Here is an 18,897-nt window from a genome sequence, read left to right as displayed (position 1 = left end):
ATATCTTAAGTTTAGATGGATGTCAGCAGGCAAAACTTCCTTAATCCTGTGTGAGCAAGAAGCAAAGCCTTTAGCCTTTCTCTCAATGGCAGTCAGGCTCAATGGCTGAGGGAAAAAGATTTCTGACATGTTTATCTTCTTTAGTACATGGGAAAACCTTAGAAGAAGCCAAACCCCTTGTGAAAAAAGACCAGATGAGATGAGATGTGTTTAATACATTTCACAAGGAAGTCTTAACATGACTTGTGGTTCAGATTGAGTGTGGATGAGTTTTATTAGCTACAACTATTATTACAGGCTGCTGGCTGGGCAACAAAGAGAAAGGGAGGCAGACTTCTAACGTGCAGAGTAATGGATGAACTGTTTCAAATTTGTGCAAATGGACGGGGAGCACTTAGTGAGGAGGCATCTGTGGAAGACAGCAGGAGACAGAAAACGGATATCAGAGAGCAGTGAAAGGAAGAAAGTGAGAATGCAGCAGAGGGAAAAGCTGCCTCAACTAATCTTTTTGCTTCAAACCTCACAGCCTTGCATGACTGCTAGGCCCATGGCAGTACTGTGGTTTTTCCATTATTTACATTGCATTGTGCATAAGGCATAAGGCAGGTTTAAAAGATAAATATAATAATAGTTACACGAATGTGTTTTCAGCAAGTAATTTGAGAGGGAAAAATGGAAAAGGTAAACAAAGGGAAGATGAATGCAGGCAGATGTAGAGATAACAGAAGAAAGGATTTAATGAATTCACATATCTAGATAGTAGCATAATTAATTCCTCTTTGGAAATTTATATTCTAATCTATTAGAATTTAAATTCAGGGATAAGCTTTGTTATTGTTAAGCCCTTGTAGTGACCAAATTGAGTTTTTTTCTTATGTTATGCACCTGCAACAGTCCACCTGCATACTTGGTCCCTCTGAGGCTGACCTCAAATATGCCCAAATATTTGTCCACCTGCAGCGACTATGCAATCTCCATTCAGAAAGGAAGACAGATAAAGAAGGCAAAAGCAGAAAAAACAAAATGCAGTCTTTCTTTAGGGAGAATTTTCATTTTCCATGCTTATTTTTCAATGAACTTGAGTCTGGGACAGTTTGTAAAGTCCCGCTGGATTTCTGCTGATTACTGCCCGCTCCCACAGATCTGATCCCCATCCATTTAAACCCTCTTGTGTGCATCAGCCAACAAACATTCTGCTAAATATGGCAATAATATGCAACAGCAATACAGACATCCACAGAACTGCAGATATTTACATAATTACTGCATTACTGACACCTTTGCTTAATACAAGCATAAAGCTACAAATAGAAATCACTCTAGTTTTCACTGCTTTTCTAAACCACTTGCAAATAACAGCAATTACAAAAAAAAACAATGTAAAGGTAAACTAGCAGTACAAGTATCTAACTTTCCTGATGAAAAACACGGTAATGGCATCCTGCAGTGTGTAACACAGTAGCTGGAAGATGGCTGTTTGCCATCTGTTACTGAAAAAGCTGTAATACATAATTAAAAAAAATGGAAACATCCCTCTTACTTTTGTCTTTCTCACACTAACCTAGCTTCAAATTTTTATTGTAAAGTCCTGCTTTAAACGGAACTTTAATTCTCCAGTGTTAAAGCAGCTTTACTGAACTTTGATTTGATCATTGAGTCGCTCCCTAACGGCAGCTAATTCAGCATCCATCTTGCATCCCGTCTAGATTTAGATGGCTAAATCGTCATCTGTTTTGCATCCTGTCTCTTTTCTGTGCTCTCGCCAGCCAGTAAAAGTCAGTCCTATGTTGACTCGTCTTATCTCTTGCTTTGTCCCTTCTCTCTCTTTCTTTTTATTGCTTGCATTTTCTTTTAAATAACTATTGTAAAAGTTTTGGTAAAAAAAATTGTAGAATTGAGAAACTGTTTTCATGAATTTAGTCAAATTGTTGATATGAGTGTGATGCTAGTTAGCATGTTACACTGTGCCATAAAGCAATAATTGGATGTAAAGAAAAGAAACGTTGTGAAGAGCAGTTTGTCAGCCTCAGGAATCTGCAGGGCGACAATGGCTCCAGGAATGTATATAATAAATATCACTGTGCCATCAAAACAAGTCAGAAACACAGAGTTTTGCAGTCTGAAAATTACATAGTTCTACTTTCAAGCTAGCTGAGTACCACTTGACACTGCAGGACTCACAGCTAATTTTTTGACCACCCACTCCCACCTATGGCAGTGTTTTTTGGGACCTGTGGTGTCCCGATCCCAATATCCCAATATCCCAATATATGTTTGGATTACCCCAGACGTGAGAATGAAATTAAAGGAACGAGCAGCGGCTTTTAAATCTGGTGATGCTGCTGCCTATAAGCAGGCCAGATATTCTTTGGAGCGGTCTATCAAAGTGATCCTACGGAGACATGATAGAAGGATATTTTAAAGAGGACAACCCACAGCGCATGTGGATGGGACTTGACTCTATCACCTCCTGGAAACAGAGGGGAGAGCACATCATTGCTTTCGACCACTCACTGCCAAACGACCTTAATCAGTTTTTATTGCAGGTTTGAAACTGAGATTAAGGAGTCTGCTGTCCTCTCCTCTCTTTGTTGTGAGGAGAGTGATTTCATTGTCAATCAGCAGGACGTAATGAGAGTCCTGTCCAGGACCAAGGTGAGGAAAGCCCCCTGGTCCAGATGGCATTCCTCCTTGTGTTCTTAGACTGTGTTTAAAGCAACTTGCTCCTCTTTTAGCTCACCGGTATAATATGTCACTTAGAAACTGCACTGTTCCACTTAGCTTTAAAAAGTCTGTCATCATACCAGGGCCTAAGAAGACACCTGTGACGTGCCTTGATGACTATCGGCCAGTGGCCTTAACTTCTGTTTTAATGAAAACTTTTGAGCGACTGGTGTTGGACTATATTAAAGAACAGGTTCCTGTGTCTGTGGACCCAATGCAGTTTGCCTATAGACAAAACAGAAGCGTTGACAAAACAGAAGCGTCCTTTGCTCTGAACTCTGTATATAAACATTTAGATAAAGGAAAATCTTATACAAGGATGCTTTTATATAGCTCTTCTTTTAACTCCTTCCTGTGAAGCTCATTTACAAACTGAAATCTCTTGGACTTGGTGATGCCATCTGCAAATGGATTTTAAATTTTTTTAACTTGCAGCAACAGAAGGTCAAAATTAATGGCTGTGTATCTGATGAACTTTGTGTGAACACAGGCTCCCCACAAGGTTGTATTCTAAGTCCTTTGCTCTTCACTCTGTACATGTGTGACTGTGCTGCTACCCATCCTAACAATCTGATTGTCAAGTATGCAGACGATACCACTGTTATCGGTCTGATCAGTTCAAAGGATGAATCACATTACAGAGCAGAGGTGGAAAATGTTGTTCGTTGGAGTGAAGAAAACAGCCTTGTTCTGAACACTTCTAAAACCTGTGAACTGGTTGTTAATTTTAGTCGGTGAAGGAAGAACAACAAAAAACCTGTTGTCATTTATGATTCTGAGGTACAAATAGTTGATAGATGTAAGTTTTTGGGTGTCACTCTCTCCAAAGACCTAAGCTGGCAGTCAAACACTGGTAACATTGCATAAAAGGCTCGCCAGCGTCTCTTCTTTTTAAGGAAATTAAAAGAATTCACTTAAAACAAAACTATTCTTTTAAACTTTTATCGGTGTAGTATTGAAAGTCTTCTTACCAGCCCCATCACTGTGTGGTTTTAGTAACCTCACTGTGAAAGAAAAGAAAACTTTAAACAGAGTGGTTTGCTCTGCTCAAAGGACGATAGGTTGTGACCTACCAGTCCTGGAGAACATACACAAATCCAGACTCTTAACAAGAGCTTTAAAGATCATCAATGATCCCTCTGACCGCCCTGCTACGAAGATGTTTGACCTCTTGCCCCCAGGGAAACGATATCGTGCTATCAAATGCACCACATCTCGTCATTCTAAAAGTTTTTTCCACAAGCTGTCATGACTTGAACAATGTACTCTGAAATGCCTCAGACATACATTTTACTGTTTTAGTTACTTTTACCGCTATTTATTTATACAGTGTTTTATACGGTGTTTTTTTTTTATTGATTTAGTGTTTATTGTTCTTAGTATTATGCGTTTTAGGATGTGTCTATGTGTTGTATTCTTAGGTTTGTGGTTGTTTGTTTTGTCTGTTAAATGTGACAATGCACTTTGAGTTCCTTGCAACTGTTTTTTCCAATGTGGTTTCCTTCTGCAAATGGCAAATAAACTAAACTAAACTAAATTAATATCCTCTTCTTGGGAACCATAGACAGCCTTGGCACCACTGCCCCAAAAGGTAGTATGAATAAGATCAAATGCACTTCTACAGAGTCAATCAGTTAACACATGAGACGTTGAAGCCATGTTCCCAGCCTTAGTTATGGTAGCATGAGCGTATTCATCTGTGCTGCACTCAGCTAACACATAGTGAAGGATTTTTGGTATTCAGGCAGCTCAGATGGACATAGGTCAAATAAGCTGGAACGGGGCTTTGTGACAACAGATTTTTATCAAACAAATGTCAAAGAAGAATTGACACAAAATCAAAACACAGACAAAAGATGCACAAACACTTCATTATTTCAACACTTAAGTAGTAGGTGTTAATCTGCACTTCAGTTTGCAGGCTTTACAGACGATGCAAAGCATAGCGCAAATGCCTATGTTTGCACTAGACTTGAAATGATTGGAGACTCGGTTTATTTGGGGTTTGCAACCTTCAGCCAGTCTGAGTTTGGTTTTAAACTGCACTCACTCAAACAAACTGAACCTTTTGAATATTGTATTCCCATTCTTGCCTGAGGTGGTGCTGCATAAAGAAAACTGAAGGAGAAGACAGAGTTAAACAATGCTCAAGAAAACTCCCACATCTATTGGTTATCGCAGGATAACTCATATTTCTAAAGCAGTTGACTAAGTTGTAGTCCAATTTCTATGTTTTTAGAACCAGAGTTTCGCTTTTTTGATGCACATTAGTTTGGTTGCACTTTTATACCTCTGCTAACAAAGCAGACTGTTGATGTCCTACAGGCCCAAAATAAGGATACCTTTCAAAATACGTACTCTTACCTCTTTTCTTTCTATTGACTTGTATAAACACAGAGTACCTGCAAAGGTCTGCAGTCGAAACATTGTCCACCAATGTTCAGCACCAAACAGACGACAGATGTGGTTGGTGCCTGCCTGGCAGAGCATTTTGTAACTTTGAGACACATTTTTCCTTCAAGAGCCGCTTTAATCAGGCAGCCAGAAACAGCACTCCAAAATGACTAGTGTTGACCCATAAGTGTTTGTCATGATTTCAGACAGGAATAGCCTGATGGAGGCCTCTCGTGCCTGGTCATTAAGCACTGTCAGCTTTAGCAGACTGACAGTAATAACCACTGGCAGCAGCTAAATTTATTGTAGTCTCAACAGGGGTAGAAAATACTGTTTTAAGCTTTTTTCTTTTAAAATGAGGACTTTACTGAAGGTTCTTAAATATACACTTGGATATATTAGTGATATCTATTTACTAACTGATCTACCAAAATGGCAAATTTCAACTTATATAAATACTCAAATGTCAAAATAGTCCAGTATTCTGGCATGTATATGGTGACTTTTAGTTGTATACTGCGTCTCATAACTCACCTCATTTACCTTTTGAAGGAGTTAAAAAAGGAGACAGAAAATGGAAAGAGGAGGTTAGAAAAAGATGGGTACAGCAAACAAGTAGATGTGAAAGAGGAGGAAATAGGTAGACAGAAAATAGGGATGAAAGAAAAAGTGACTGATGGATTTAGATGGAGTAAAAACATCCAATCTCACTGTCGTCTCCGGAGGATGCAGCTGAAACCTGATCTTAAGCAGGAAGTGGCCATCACTCCATCTCTCTGTCTGCCTGTTATTGGTGAGACACACTCACATATTGCACCTGGCGTTTTCATAATTCTAACAAAAGGACGCACACAACTAGATCATTAATTATAAATGTCTCTGTCTGTTTCATGCACAAATCAATCCAGCTTTTTTTTTTTAGCCACAACTTTCATTTGTTCCTCCTCATTAATCAAGTTTTATAAGCACAAACATGGAACCAAAGTGTTTATATATAAAGCATTCATGTTGTTGATATGGGCAAGACATTTACATCAATCAGTCAATAACCCCCACCAAATACATTGGGGATATTAAAACACCAGGAATTTAAATAACAGATGTTGTGCTAACAGAGGGATCAAAGCAAAATAAAATGGATGAATAAAATAAAAAAAAAAATAATTAAATAAAATCATTAAAATATATGTGGATCAAGTGATTTGATTATTTCAGTTTCAGTGTATCATATATCTGAGCGGGTGAGGTCATTAACTGCTAGGCATCATATTTACCCTGCATGCGAGTCTCTCATGGATGCCTCAGCTGCCCACTAATGCAGGTATGAGTCTGCAAGAGGGACAAAATAAAACATAGACAAAGGCAACAGAGGCTGAACTGAAGCTTGCTTTAAATTTTCAGTAAATCATGGTGAGCCTCCTAATGCAGCAGCAGCTACCCTGGAATCCAAACGCTGTTGATATAGTAGCTGCGATGCATGGAGGTCAGCCGGAGGAGAGCGAGGCGGGCAGCCGCTAGGAATGGCCAGGTGGAGGCAGTTTGCAGTCCTGCTGCTCCAGACTCGGAAAGAATTATATGGTTTTATCTGATAATCTGATTATTAATTTTGACATACAGTTTGTCACACCCAGTGCCTTTTAATAGATCACTCTGATCGCACCACCAGCGTCTTTAAAATCTCTCTGCTCCCCTTTAAGAACCTGCAGTGGTGTGAAAGGACAGGAAGAAGTCTGCTCTCTGATTGGACGGTTTGATTTGTCGTCATCCAATCAGATTGAGGTGTAAAGACGAGGCCAAAACTCTGCATCTGCAACTTCAGTCTTGCACGCTTTGCATCCGTGAACAGATGTTTGCAAAAGAACTTCTGTTTTTCTTTTCGTCCAAGTTTCTACATATTTTCTCAAATGTGAATTTCCCAGGAAGATTTTTTTTACAGGATAACAAAACTTTATTTACAAATACAAACTGAACATTTACAGCTGCAAACACTTTATGGTTTTATATTGATCTTATACAACTTGCTCATTTGTAGTCAGGTTAACAGAAGAGTTCAAGGTGACTTTAAAGGTCTCCTCAGTCCAGATCGAGGAGCAACAAGTAGCAATAAGAAGGATGTGGTTGCTGAATGAGCTGAGCGTTTAACTCCCACTCAGAGGATGGGGTTTGAGTCCCACTGGTTGTGTGTTATTTTTAGTGTGTGCATATGCCCAGGGTTGTCGGTGGGAGGAGCTAAATGAGCAGCGGGATGAAGGATTTATTTTAAGTCTGCCGCTTTTTTTCCCTCTAGATTTCTACCACAACATTAACAGGACCCAGGGCTGACATTTTAACATCAATTATGTCTTTATCAGTCATTTTTTTTCTCACAGCATGAAAGATTCTGGCTGTTGACATAAAGAGCATCTACATGGGGTCGTGTTTTAATGAAGAATTTACTGCTATATTGTAATAAACTGCATTGCATTATGTAATTTGTCAGCATCCTCACCATGCAGTGAAGTAGTAGCTGAATTTAGAGCTGCTATTTCCTGCTTTCAACTGCCCCCTCACTCAATAAATCATCATAAAGGGCAGTTGCGTAATATCAAGCAGTTTTCTGTTCCTCAAAGAATACCACTGTTGTTTCTATGCTGAAGTACCTCAACAAGATCAATTCTGAGTGCAGACGAGACTGGCACTCGCTTCACCCGAATCCTCGAATTACTCACACAGGCACGCATACACATAGTGCCACACATGGACACACAAACTCACAAGAGGGGCACATCATTACTGAGAGAGTATCGTGGACACAGAATGTGGGTTGGGAGTGAGAGACAGCAGGAGGAAGGAACAGAAAGTAAAAAAAAACTGACACCCCGGAAGGTGATGAAGACCTCATTTCTGTAAAGAGTTAACTGCTGGCATGTTTGGCTCTGAAGTGTGATTTCTATTAACAATTATTTACAACCATTAAGTTGTGAGATACAGGAACAAACATGTCCCTGACCAGAATGTCTTTACTCTGTCCTTGTTTGCCTCAGTGGATCCATCCAATCATCCAACTCGAAATAAAAGAACTATCTTTTTATTGAAGAAATAAGGAAATAAAGTTAACAAATCTTTATTCAACTATTTACTTTTACCACAATTGCTTTCTATTAGCTGCAATGACTTTGACCTCTCTCTTCCCTTCTGCACAAGGTTGTGGAGGATTGGAAGGGTGCACTGATGATTTCATCCATCATAATATTAGTTGGCAAAGATAATAATCCTGTAAATTTTAATAAAGGATAAACTTTTAAATTTGACAAAGAATTAAAAGGGAAAAAAATCTGCCTTAGATGACTGATTGCTCTTTCTGAAACTACCGCAGGCGTACAAGGTTCAAGGTTTCTCTCCGTCTCCTCGGGTGCCTTAGTGTTGTGTTCTGCCTCGTGAGATTTGATTCTCTATTCATGGTAGAAAAACAGAGAGAAAAAAAAAAAAAAAAACAGAGGCTGGAGGGCCATTATTTTCTTCAATTAGGTAATAGGAGTGTTAATATTTTGATGTTGTATAAGAGCTTTGCCAGACTGGTTGAAGTAACTCTTGATAAGCACCATATGTCATGTGTTAAGCAGAATCTAAAAATAATTGTATTTAAAACCATTAATATGAAGCACAATAGATTTAACTATATTTTCTAGTCATTTTCAGTGTTTATATAAATTCATTGATATTGTCTGTACAAAGCCCGGACTGACAAATCCAGGAGCCACTAAAAAGAAATACACAGGGTCAAGGCTACGCCGCCTTCCATCCGTCTCCTGCGTCCTTAATGCACATAATTTGGTCCATTTCCAGAGGTCTTGTGGATGTGTCCCCCAACATAGCTAACAGTGCAGTACCACCAGAAACACTAGGGGCAGTGTTGAGCAACGTAGCTGCCGTGCAGCCAGCAAAATTAATAAAGAAGAAGCTGTGACGTATTTAATGGCCACAGAGACCGCTGGTTTCTACTTTTGCTGCCTCTTTTAATGAGAAAAGAGGCAGCAAAGTCACCACTGTCGCCATGTTTGTTGTTGTATGAAACTGACATTAGAGCTTTGAGGTGAACTCTGAAATCTGCACTGCCTTCTGGTTGATGTATTGGCTAACAACGATGCAAATGTAAAGGACATATGGAAGCATTTTTTAACTTTTTAATGGTCTTTTATTCTTCTAATGGTTTTATGCACTTATGTACAGTGGCCCCTCATTAATCGTGGGAGTTACGTTCTAAAAATAACCTGCAATAGGCAAAATCTGCAAAGTTGTCAGCTTTATTTCTTACAATTATTATAGATGTTTTAAGGCTGTAAAACCCCCTCACTACCCACTTTATACACTTTTCTCAGACAGGCATTAACATTTTCACACATTTCTCGCTTGTTTAAACACCCTTAAAATTCAAACCTTCGTAGAAAAATAAGTCCAGTATTATAGAAAGAAACCAAAGACACAAGAGAGACCCCACAGAGGAGATTGGACCGCGTTATAGCGAGGGACCGCTGTATATTCAAGCATCATATTAGTAATAACTTTTTGTGTTTTTGCAGTTTGAATTGTCCTTCGGTGTCTGTGTTTTTGATTTTTTTAAGGATTAAGGATGGTTTCTCTTATTTTACTGAAAAACAAATCTACTTTCATGTATTGATAAAGTTACCATGATGATGTGAGGTTTGAAACAGATGTACTAAACAGAGTATAAATGAGCCTTTAATAGTATGTTAACAGTTTATTTGACTGAAGCAAACTGCATAGACGTGAAATCTTAATTGCATAGTCCAGATATGAAATATTTCTGTCACCCTTCTATCTGTGGACTGAGTTACCAACTTTATTACATTTTGTGGGTTCTACAGGGATTTGCTAGCATACATTGGTTCAGACAGCCAGAGGCTCAGTGTGGCGGTGGGACCATTAAAGTGTTGGTCTATCTGTTCATCTTGGCTGTCTGGGGTAAAGAAAACTGTAAAATTACCAGGTGAATGATACAACGATTGCTGGAGGAGATCCTAAACTTTCTACTGCAGCAGCTCATAATAATCCTCAGCAGTGTGAAGCTCTCAGTCCTCCATGAGGCACTGCTGGTTCTGCTAGCACCAGCTTGTCTGCAGTTGTGCCACATTTCAACTTCACTCTTCACAAAATATATCCAGTTTTCATTATTTGTATTATTCTTCTGCGCATTTAAGTAGACAACCCAAGTTCTGCTAATTCTGGCATCTAGGGAAGATCAATGTCCACCATGAAAGCAGAAAAGTTAGTTAGCTAGCTAGTAGCTAATTTAAGGTTAGCACATAGGAGCAGTACATAATGTTCCAGTGCTGGGTGATTTCAGACCAGCTACAATAGATTATCCAAACCAGCTCAAGGGTGCTTTTTTGTGAGAGGGAGGGCCAAACAACTCATCTCCTAGACTGAATTTTGCTCAAGAACAGAGAATATGTACATGCTGTTCTTTTTTTTTTAGGAATGAAATAAAACCTTTCAACCTCGAGAGGTGTCAAATACCAGCTCTCATCTAACCCACTGGAATGAAGTGATCAAGTACAGGTGCCAGTAAACAAAGTGTAAAGGAAAATTTGTATTATATTGGCTGCAAATGTACTTGCATTTGGTACATTGCAGCTGTAGTAGTGTAAAGGACACTAAAGAAGGACTTGCATCTGTGAAGTTAAGAGAGCCTGCCGGTTTTGGCAGCACTTGGTTGTACTATATGAATTTAACAGCCTAGTTTCTCCTTCTTGTACGTGGAATTGCTTAGCAGCAGTTATAAATCAGATGTTCTTTGTTGTGATCTTGCTGCAGGGTACTGATGTATGGAGTGTGTTTGCCTTCTATTTAACAGTGTACTGTCTAAATATAACTCCAGCCTCCTCCCTCTGTGCACAGGTAGAACAGCCCTACATCAAACTGCAGCCATGGATGAGATGGACCTGCCCCAGATGAAGAAAGAGGTGGAGAGCCTCAAATACCAACTGGCCTTCAAGCGAGAGAAATCCTCCAAAACAGTCACAGAGTAAGTAGTTATACAACTGCTGTATTGCAAAGTTTTCCTAATTACTGCATATAAAAGTGAGGTTTGGCTGCAGCTCAGGTGTTAGAGCGGTTGTCCATTGGTCAGAAAGTTTGTGGCACTGAACCCACATTTCTTCCAATGGAAGATCAGCGCAACAGCTTTTTATAGCATAAACCGTTGTGTGAATGGGTGAATGAGGAACAATGTAGAGCAGTTTTTCCTCAAACTGGGGGTCCCAAGATCATTTCAGCGGGTCACCAGATCATTGTAAAACAAATATATCCTACATTTTTCAAATAAATTCAGGATATTTATTAGGGCTGTCAAAATGAACGCATTAATGCAAAGACATTGATCTGTGAAATTAACATGTTAATTTTTTAATGCTTTAATACATAAACAACAAAGTTATTAGTACCTATGACATATTAAAAATCTGAATCGCCGTGAGAGAAGCTGATTTTTGTTAAATGGGTGCTTTGTCATAATGGTTAAGTCAAAACAATTTTATCCTCCTTAAATGAATATTCTGACAGTTTTCAAGCCTTACATTTAGAAGATGGTGGCATGATTACCCATTTGATAAATCACACAGTTAACCTCTCAGTTGTCACATACCAGATGTTGGGGCGAATGGCTTGGAAAGTTTCTGAACCATTGATACAGAGAGTTTAGCCAAGCACAATAAGGGCACAGATCATTTACAAAACCATGATAAAAAAAGCTTGAATAATTCAGTTGTTGGTTGTATTGTCTCGTATTTACACATATGGTGTAGCATCGTTTGCAACTTAGTAAGCAGTAAGTTCTCAGTCTAAAGCTTGTTACATATGCCACATATGTCACAAGAACAGAGAACTTTGCTCTTGTTCTCTAGGTGGCAAGAACAAGAACAAAGGTAGTTTTGGCTCGGTACTTCACAAAAAAGTTTTTGCATGGCGCGCTGTCAGTGTCTTTATTTGTCTGGTATGGTGTAGATATCCATACTTCCTCACTGCCTCAACCAGCTGGTCCTTCAAACCACCTTGTTCAATCAGTCACATCAGCAGAAAAGTTTAAATGACTATTTTCTACTTCACGTTTTCCCACCATGTCCACTTCAAATTTCTGACCAATCACACAATTGTTCTCAGATACCACATGAGAGAAAATTTCTGTCCAAATGATATATTGAGAACAAGTTGCAAGAACTTCCAAACCAGGAGTATGTACCGGCTTTAGGTGTCAACATAGAAATTGTTCATGTGTTGAATTGTGGTCACTTTGCAATTAAATGAGTCTGTTCATTCCAGTCCGAGCTAGAAAACAGTAATTTAATGTAGAAAATTCCCATTTTTTAGATATTTTACCAAAGATTAAAGTTATTTCAAAAAAGAGGAGCATTCTCTTTTTTTCTTTCTTTTTCAAGTAAATGTCCACTTCAATTGTTTTTTTATTCATCTAGTTTTGTTTCCATTAGGTCAAATGAGCCTAGTTACTTTTTTCTTTCTTTTTTTTATTTTTGCTTCCAACCAGTTAACAGAAAGGTCTGATACATATTTCTTTTCTCAAAAGTTGGCAACAAATTTGCTTTTCTAGTAAATGGAAATCTGGCTATTGACATACATCCTTAAGAGAATGCTTAGAGTTGCTATGGGATTATATGAGCTGCTGACTGTAGCAGGTTGCAGGTTACTAACTAACATAGAACATCATAGTTTTAATCCAACTATGATCTACATATGATGGACAACTCAAATACATGGTCACAACTTTTTGTAACTTGTACATGAATACTTGAAAGCAGGAAACTAATACACAAGGAAAACTCGCTGTTGCCACTTTCAGCATGCTCAGCAGCTTGCAGGCTTACATGACTGATGCTATAATGTTAACAGCTAATTTTTAAGAGCTATAATTCAAAATTAAGACCTAAAAGTAACATCCCCCAGATATATTTCCCTGTACTATAACAAGTCAGATTTGTATTACAATAATGTACCTCACATTAACATTGACGTAGTCTCTTTTGTTTTTATTTTTAATTTAATATTCTGCTAAATCTGAACAAATTATTATTTTGATGGTTACAAGTTCAGTCAAATTAACTAAATGGTTAAATCTGGGATAATCTAAGTTATCAAAACAGATGTGGTATGTTCTCATGGGTACAGGTTAAACACGTGTCTTTGCTGCTTCCAGCTAGCTTATGTAAGTTATCACTAAGCTAGTGGTGGGTAAGAGTTGTAATGATAGATAAGCTATTAAACAGTTAGTGAGTAGATACTATTTTGTATGTCAAGTAAATGTTTGATAATTTTATTCCAGATAAAAAGCATTTAATTTCCATTAGATTGTTAACTTGTGACATGCTAATGTATAGCACAATCATTAGCATTGGTATTTGCTAACATTATCTGCCATGAGCTCCTATTTATGTTTATTTGTTTGTTCATTAATTTTTTTTATTTAGCCAAGAGAGGTAGATGCTAAATCTTTTGTTCAAAAAGATAGCTGCATGGTTTCACATAATGGACAATATTCATCATATTTTACCTCTTGTCAAGGATTGTGTAAAATCCCAAACCAATAAAGCATGCAAGAAAAAATGTCTGGGTGTGCTGAAGCAATTCCCAAAATGTTTAATGTGTACATGGAAGATTATTTTATATCTTTTTAATGTAGACAGACACCTTAAGGAACATTTTAAAAAATGGTTATTTATTAGCAATAGTTAGATTACGTGATCTATGCTCATTTTATCCATCATTTACCATGGTTGTTTTATGTTAGATTAACTAAACAACCATAATTCAATAACTTCTGTGAAAAGGCACTACATGGAAGAAAGAAATCCTGCTTAACCTTAAGTGTTTTCTTTCAAATGTACATGAACAATTAGCAACTGCTAAACATCTGCTAGCATGGAACATGCTTATTGTTTTCATGCTTTTTTGTTTTACTAATATGTGGTTAACTGAACAGATTTAATAAGAACTTTTAAGAAAAAGCAGAATGTTTTTATAATGTAAGGGTTTCCTTTGAAATTTATACGTAAGAACTCAAGGAAAATTGCTACTTTAATATACAAAATAGCTAAGCTAGCTTAACAGCAGAACAGAAAATCCACCATAGGTAAGCTCAGTAAATAAAAGTGTCTTGTTTGTTTGATCTGTTCATTAGATAAATAAATAGCAAACCCCTCAATGTTTAATCATCAGTCAATTTGGCTAAACACAGATAAATGTTTTTGCTTGTTTAGTTTCTTCCTTAAATCCTTGTATTGTATATGAAATAAATAAAAAGTAGACAGAAGATTATTAAAATTTGACTAAAATGTATTTTTCTCTCTTTACAAAGTTTGGTAAAGTGGATAGAGGATGGTGTTCCTGAGGATCCCTTCCTGAACCCGGAGCTGATGAAGAACAACCCCTGGGTGGAGAAAGGAAAATGCATGATCCTCTAGAAGGAAATTTCCCTCTACCCACGACCGTCGACGTAAACACACCCTACAGATGTCCCCTGAAGCTGACCCTACCCAGCCCGTGAGGGCACTGGCAGGACAGGGCCTACCAACCTTTCACCATGAATGTACTACAGCTGATACTCCCAACCTCTCCTTGACAAACACACAGCGACAGGAGCATGAAAACACACATGGACTGACATACACTGACCCACTTGATCACTCCAAACCTTGAGACTTTCACTGCAAGTTTATTCGTGCCACTGCAATTCCTCATTACTATAATATGACAATATCGATCCAGTTCTTATGCTACACGTCTTTATATGAATATGCGATGACTTATTTATGCAGCTGCCAATCACAAGCTTTTTCTCTGCACATTTAGTTTCCTTCAGTTTTGATTTATTGCAGTGTAATATAGTCACGTTGTCACTGCCAGAATGACTGTAGGTGTGCTGGGAGAAAGTTGTGCCGTGTTGAGCTATTAAGATGATTATATTTGCAAAAATAAAAAAAAATCATTTAAACTATATATGAGAACCCATATTGATATGTAAGGAAATATAGACTATTTTATTCAAGCTTAAAAGTAATTGCGTCAGTGTTTCAGTGTTTCATACACAACCCCCCTTGCTTGTTTTTGTTTTGTGGTTAAAATAGCAAGAACTTTTAACCCATTTATTGGTCTCATTTACAGTGGTTACCAATATCCTCTATCTTTATATTATTCAATACATATATTTACTGAAATAAATGTGGCATAGAGAATGGAAGTGATTCCCATTAAAAGTTAGGGTGGCAGAAGAAGTTATGACAGTTTAGCTAACAAGAATTCATAAGCTAACACAAAGATAGACAATAGTTGAACCAGTTACATTTAAATGCATCTCAAATATCTTTGGGGATGCATAAAATTCTTTTGATATCCAGTATCTATCAAATTCGCTTGACATGCAAAAAGCTGCTGGACAAAAAGTTACCGAGGGCCTGTCTACTTTGATGGCGTAGCATATTGCATGTTAGCATTGTAGATAGCACCAGTGTTCTGGAAATCTTAGGAGAGTATCAGCTTAACATGTTGCAGGCTATAATAGCCACACTGTACCCCAAAAAATAGCACTTGCAAATCTGTATAGGTTCTGATATGGGAAATAAATCAATAACTTGTCACATTGTAAAATAGTAAACTGAAATTTGACAAGCGCAAAGCAAAATGACAGTTTTAGTGTAATTTGCAATAACTTTGTTCAGTTACCGGCCACACTTAAAGACAGGTTGAAAAGCATAGCATCGTAAATCTGGATAATGACAAACATTTTTTTTGTCAAATCATGTAGCTGTGTGTGATTTAACCCAAAAAATACTTGAAAATACATTTAGAAGTTATGAAAATAACAATCTGCTGAACTAAGGAAATCACATTATTAGATTTTTACATTGTTTATGGATAGACGTCTATGTGAGGCTAATATTTGCTTAAATATTTGTATCTTGTTTTTACTCTTATTTTAATTAGAAAGATCTGACTGGAAATTGTAACATGTACTTTCACCACTTTGACATTTGTCTTGGAAAGTTGATGACAAAAATTTGAGCAATGAAAAACAATCATCAGATTGAACTTTAAAACTGTCCTCACATCTACTTGGCCAGTTACTCTAGCAAACTGTTAATCTTGTAAGTTTTGAAGTCACTGATCATGCCCATTCTCTATGTGTTCAATAGGCATGATGGAAGGCATGCAGACAAGGATGTTAACAGGCATTTTTATTGGGTCAAGCTATAGTTACAGCTCAACCACTGGACTTTTGTCCTCATCTCATTGAAACGGCACAAGAGGGGAATCACGCTACTGACCAAAGAAAGCATTAAAATGCTTTTCACTCTATCATATTGGACTCTTCTGAATGGCTAATTACGCCCCGGATCAAAAGATTTGACAAAAAACTTGGTTGAAGACAAATCTTTACCATGTGGAGTGGTGAATTGGAGAACTTTACATCTTTTTAGTGTTTCTCTTTTTCTTAAAAAACAAAAAGATGCACACTGTTGCATCTAGATATTTGCTATAGTTACAGATTTCTTCTTTTGAGTATTTCTGTTTACTTCTGGGTCAAAGTCGGGTACTATAAACTGCTGAGCATGCACAGAGTACCTAGCCCAGTTTGTATTCAATTGAACTTATATATGCAGGAGTAACTGACTCCCAACCACATGATTTGGGTGCATTAGTCCTACTTGAGAAATTCAGTTTAGGATACTTTCAGTCAGGACAAACATCTTTATATATACTTTAAAAGTCTTGCTTTTACACTAACCAAACAAATAATTTGATATTTTCCAACATTAAGTAAACATGCTAACAGCTGCACCACCACTATCATTATAAATCGTCCGTCCCTCATCAACATAAAAGTGGAAATTATACTTGCTTTCAATTAGGCATATGATAATCACAGCTGCTTTGCGCATTTTGCATTTGTCTGAAGCATTGTTTGTGCAATTCCTCAGAAATTAACACAACTTTTTTCAAGGTGCAATATGCAAGTAACCACTAGGGGCAGTGTTGAGAGCAATTTGACTGGAAGTAAGGTCACAGGATGGACAGTGGTAAAAATGATGGAGAGTTCAGAAGAAAAGTCATAGTGTGCTTGTTTTAAGGGCGCTACTTACCATCTACTATATTGCTGCTGTTGTTTATTTCTGCCGTGATATCAAAATTAACCAAATATTGGCCACCTCTATTGTTGCCATGTTAATAATCTTGTTTACACGCTACAAACTATCTGGTCTACGTCCATTAATGCGCCCCCTAGTGGAATCCTCCGGAAGCAAGCATCTTTACTTGTAAGGGATGGGATATACTTGCTGTCTATGCAAATGTGCATGTCAGCGTTGTGCACCATCTGTATATATACCTGCTACAGCACAAGAGCAACATGATGCAACCAAAATGCTCAATACTGGAGGTCACCATTAGGGGCAGTACACAGCACTTGGACTCTGAAATAGCGAAAATGCTAGTCACATTGTATTTCCAGGGCATTTTGTAAACAACAGTTAACTAATCTGTTGCCAGAAGTGTTTATCACTGTGCAACAGGGAGGGAAAATCATAAAGATTCCAGTAGTTGCAAACAAAGTCCGAGAGGCGCTATTCAAAACCATCCACAAGTAAAACTTAAACATCCATCTCTGACCTTGTGTTCATGTTCTTGTTTGCATTATCGCCTCTAGTGTTCAAATCAACATTGCAGGCAACACGGTACCTCGTGTCAACGCGAGCGGCCTCTTGCTCTCAGCGTGCCAAACGTACGCTAGGAACGCATGGCAGCCATGATACGTATGCAAACATGTTGCTAATAGCAAGTATATCCCAGTTCTTGGAAACAACATGTCTGCACCTGAAAAGCTTTCACAGCCACCTTCTCTTGTGACTCCTACAGTTTCCACATGTACTTTTAAATAGTTTGTACAGCATGATTATCACATCAAGGTTTTGCTTGAGTGGCATTTGGTCAGTGTCTTAATAGAGTAGTTTAATTTGTGTTGCCAGAGGAGAATAAAAGTCCTGGTCTCTGGAGGGGTTTGAAGTTTCTGCTCCCTCCCCTCCTAAGCTACAACCCCTAAAGACCTTGCACAAACATACAACCATGCACACACATCATATCTCCTCACCCTCACATGTACATACAGACCCCTTTAACTTATTAACTTATTTATTTATTGATTCACCTTAGGTTTTGTTTCCTATGTCTGAACTCTTTCTTTCTCATTACCTCAACTTGAAAGAAGAATTTAAAAAAGAAAAAAACTACTACACCTTGCCAGATCACCATCTACTACTGCCTTGTACACAGTTTCCTTAAAATGAGAATGTAAATACGTGGCATGAGGTAGGAACATGACCTCAGAGCTAGCCTGCGAGTCTGTGTGCATGTGACTGTGATTGTGTGTTTACTGTGCATATTTTAGAAATAAATATAGACAAGAGGTTCCTATGTGGCTTGTGAAGCACACGTGCAGCTGAATCACACACACACACACACACACACAGAGAGAGGAGGCCAAACAGATCAACAGAACACAAGCACACACCATTAACTTCGAGTGTGCATGAGGGGAGGCGTGGCAAGGACGTGGGATTCTCTGAAGGACGCGGGACAGCGGAGCCTCACATCATCTCTGTACTGTATTCAATCTCATTATCTACATCGTTGTTATTTCCCAAATTCTGTTTGGTGGGAAGATGAATTTGATCCTATTTGTAGCTAATATTTGATTTGATCCCTTTTTAAAATTCAGTT

General features: G+C 38.0%; 1 protein-coding gene and 1 long non-coding RNA gene across 2 annotated transcripts in view; one reads left to right on the top strand and one right to left on the bottom strand.

Annotated features, from left to right (window-relative positions):
• Nucleotides 1-9,225, bottom strand: part of LOC121647562 — a 13,097-nt gene extending 3,872 nt beyond the window's left edge. Inside the window, exon 1 of the long non-coding RNA XR_006011860.1 lies at nt 9,142-9,225. This is a non-coding gene — a long non-coding RNA (uncharacterized LOC121647562). The remainder of the gene's footprint in view (nt 1-9,141) is intronic.
• gng13b (guanine nucleotide binding protein (G protein), gamma 13b) overlaps nt 1-18,897 on the top strand; it is a 24,263-nt gene extending 5,366 nt beyond the window's left edge. Inside the window, exons 2-3 of the mRNA XM_041997085.1 lie at nt 11,017-11,143; nt 14,483-18,897. Of these exons, the coding sequence (XP_041853019.1) occupies nt 11,046-11,143; nt 14,483-14,588 (204 nt within the window). The 5' untranslated portion in view covers nt 11,017-11,045 and the 3' untranslated portion in view covers nt 14,589-18,897. The remainder of the gene's footprint in view (nt 1-11,016; nt 11,144-14,482) is intronic.

This window comes from Melanotaenia boesemani, chromosome 2 (assembly GCF_017639745.1).
Source record: "Melanotaenia boesemani isolate fMelBoe1 chromosome 2, fMelBoe1.pri, whole genome shotgun sequence".
Lineage (NCBI taxonomy): Eukaryota > Metazoa > Chordata > Actinopteri > Atheriniformes > Melanotaeniidae > Melanotaenia > Melanotaenia boesemani.
This window is presented reverse-complemented; position numbering and strand designations above follow the sequence as displayed.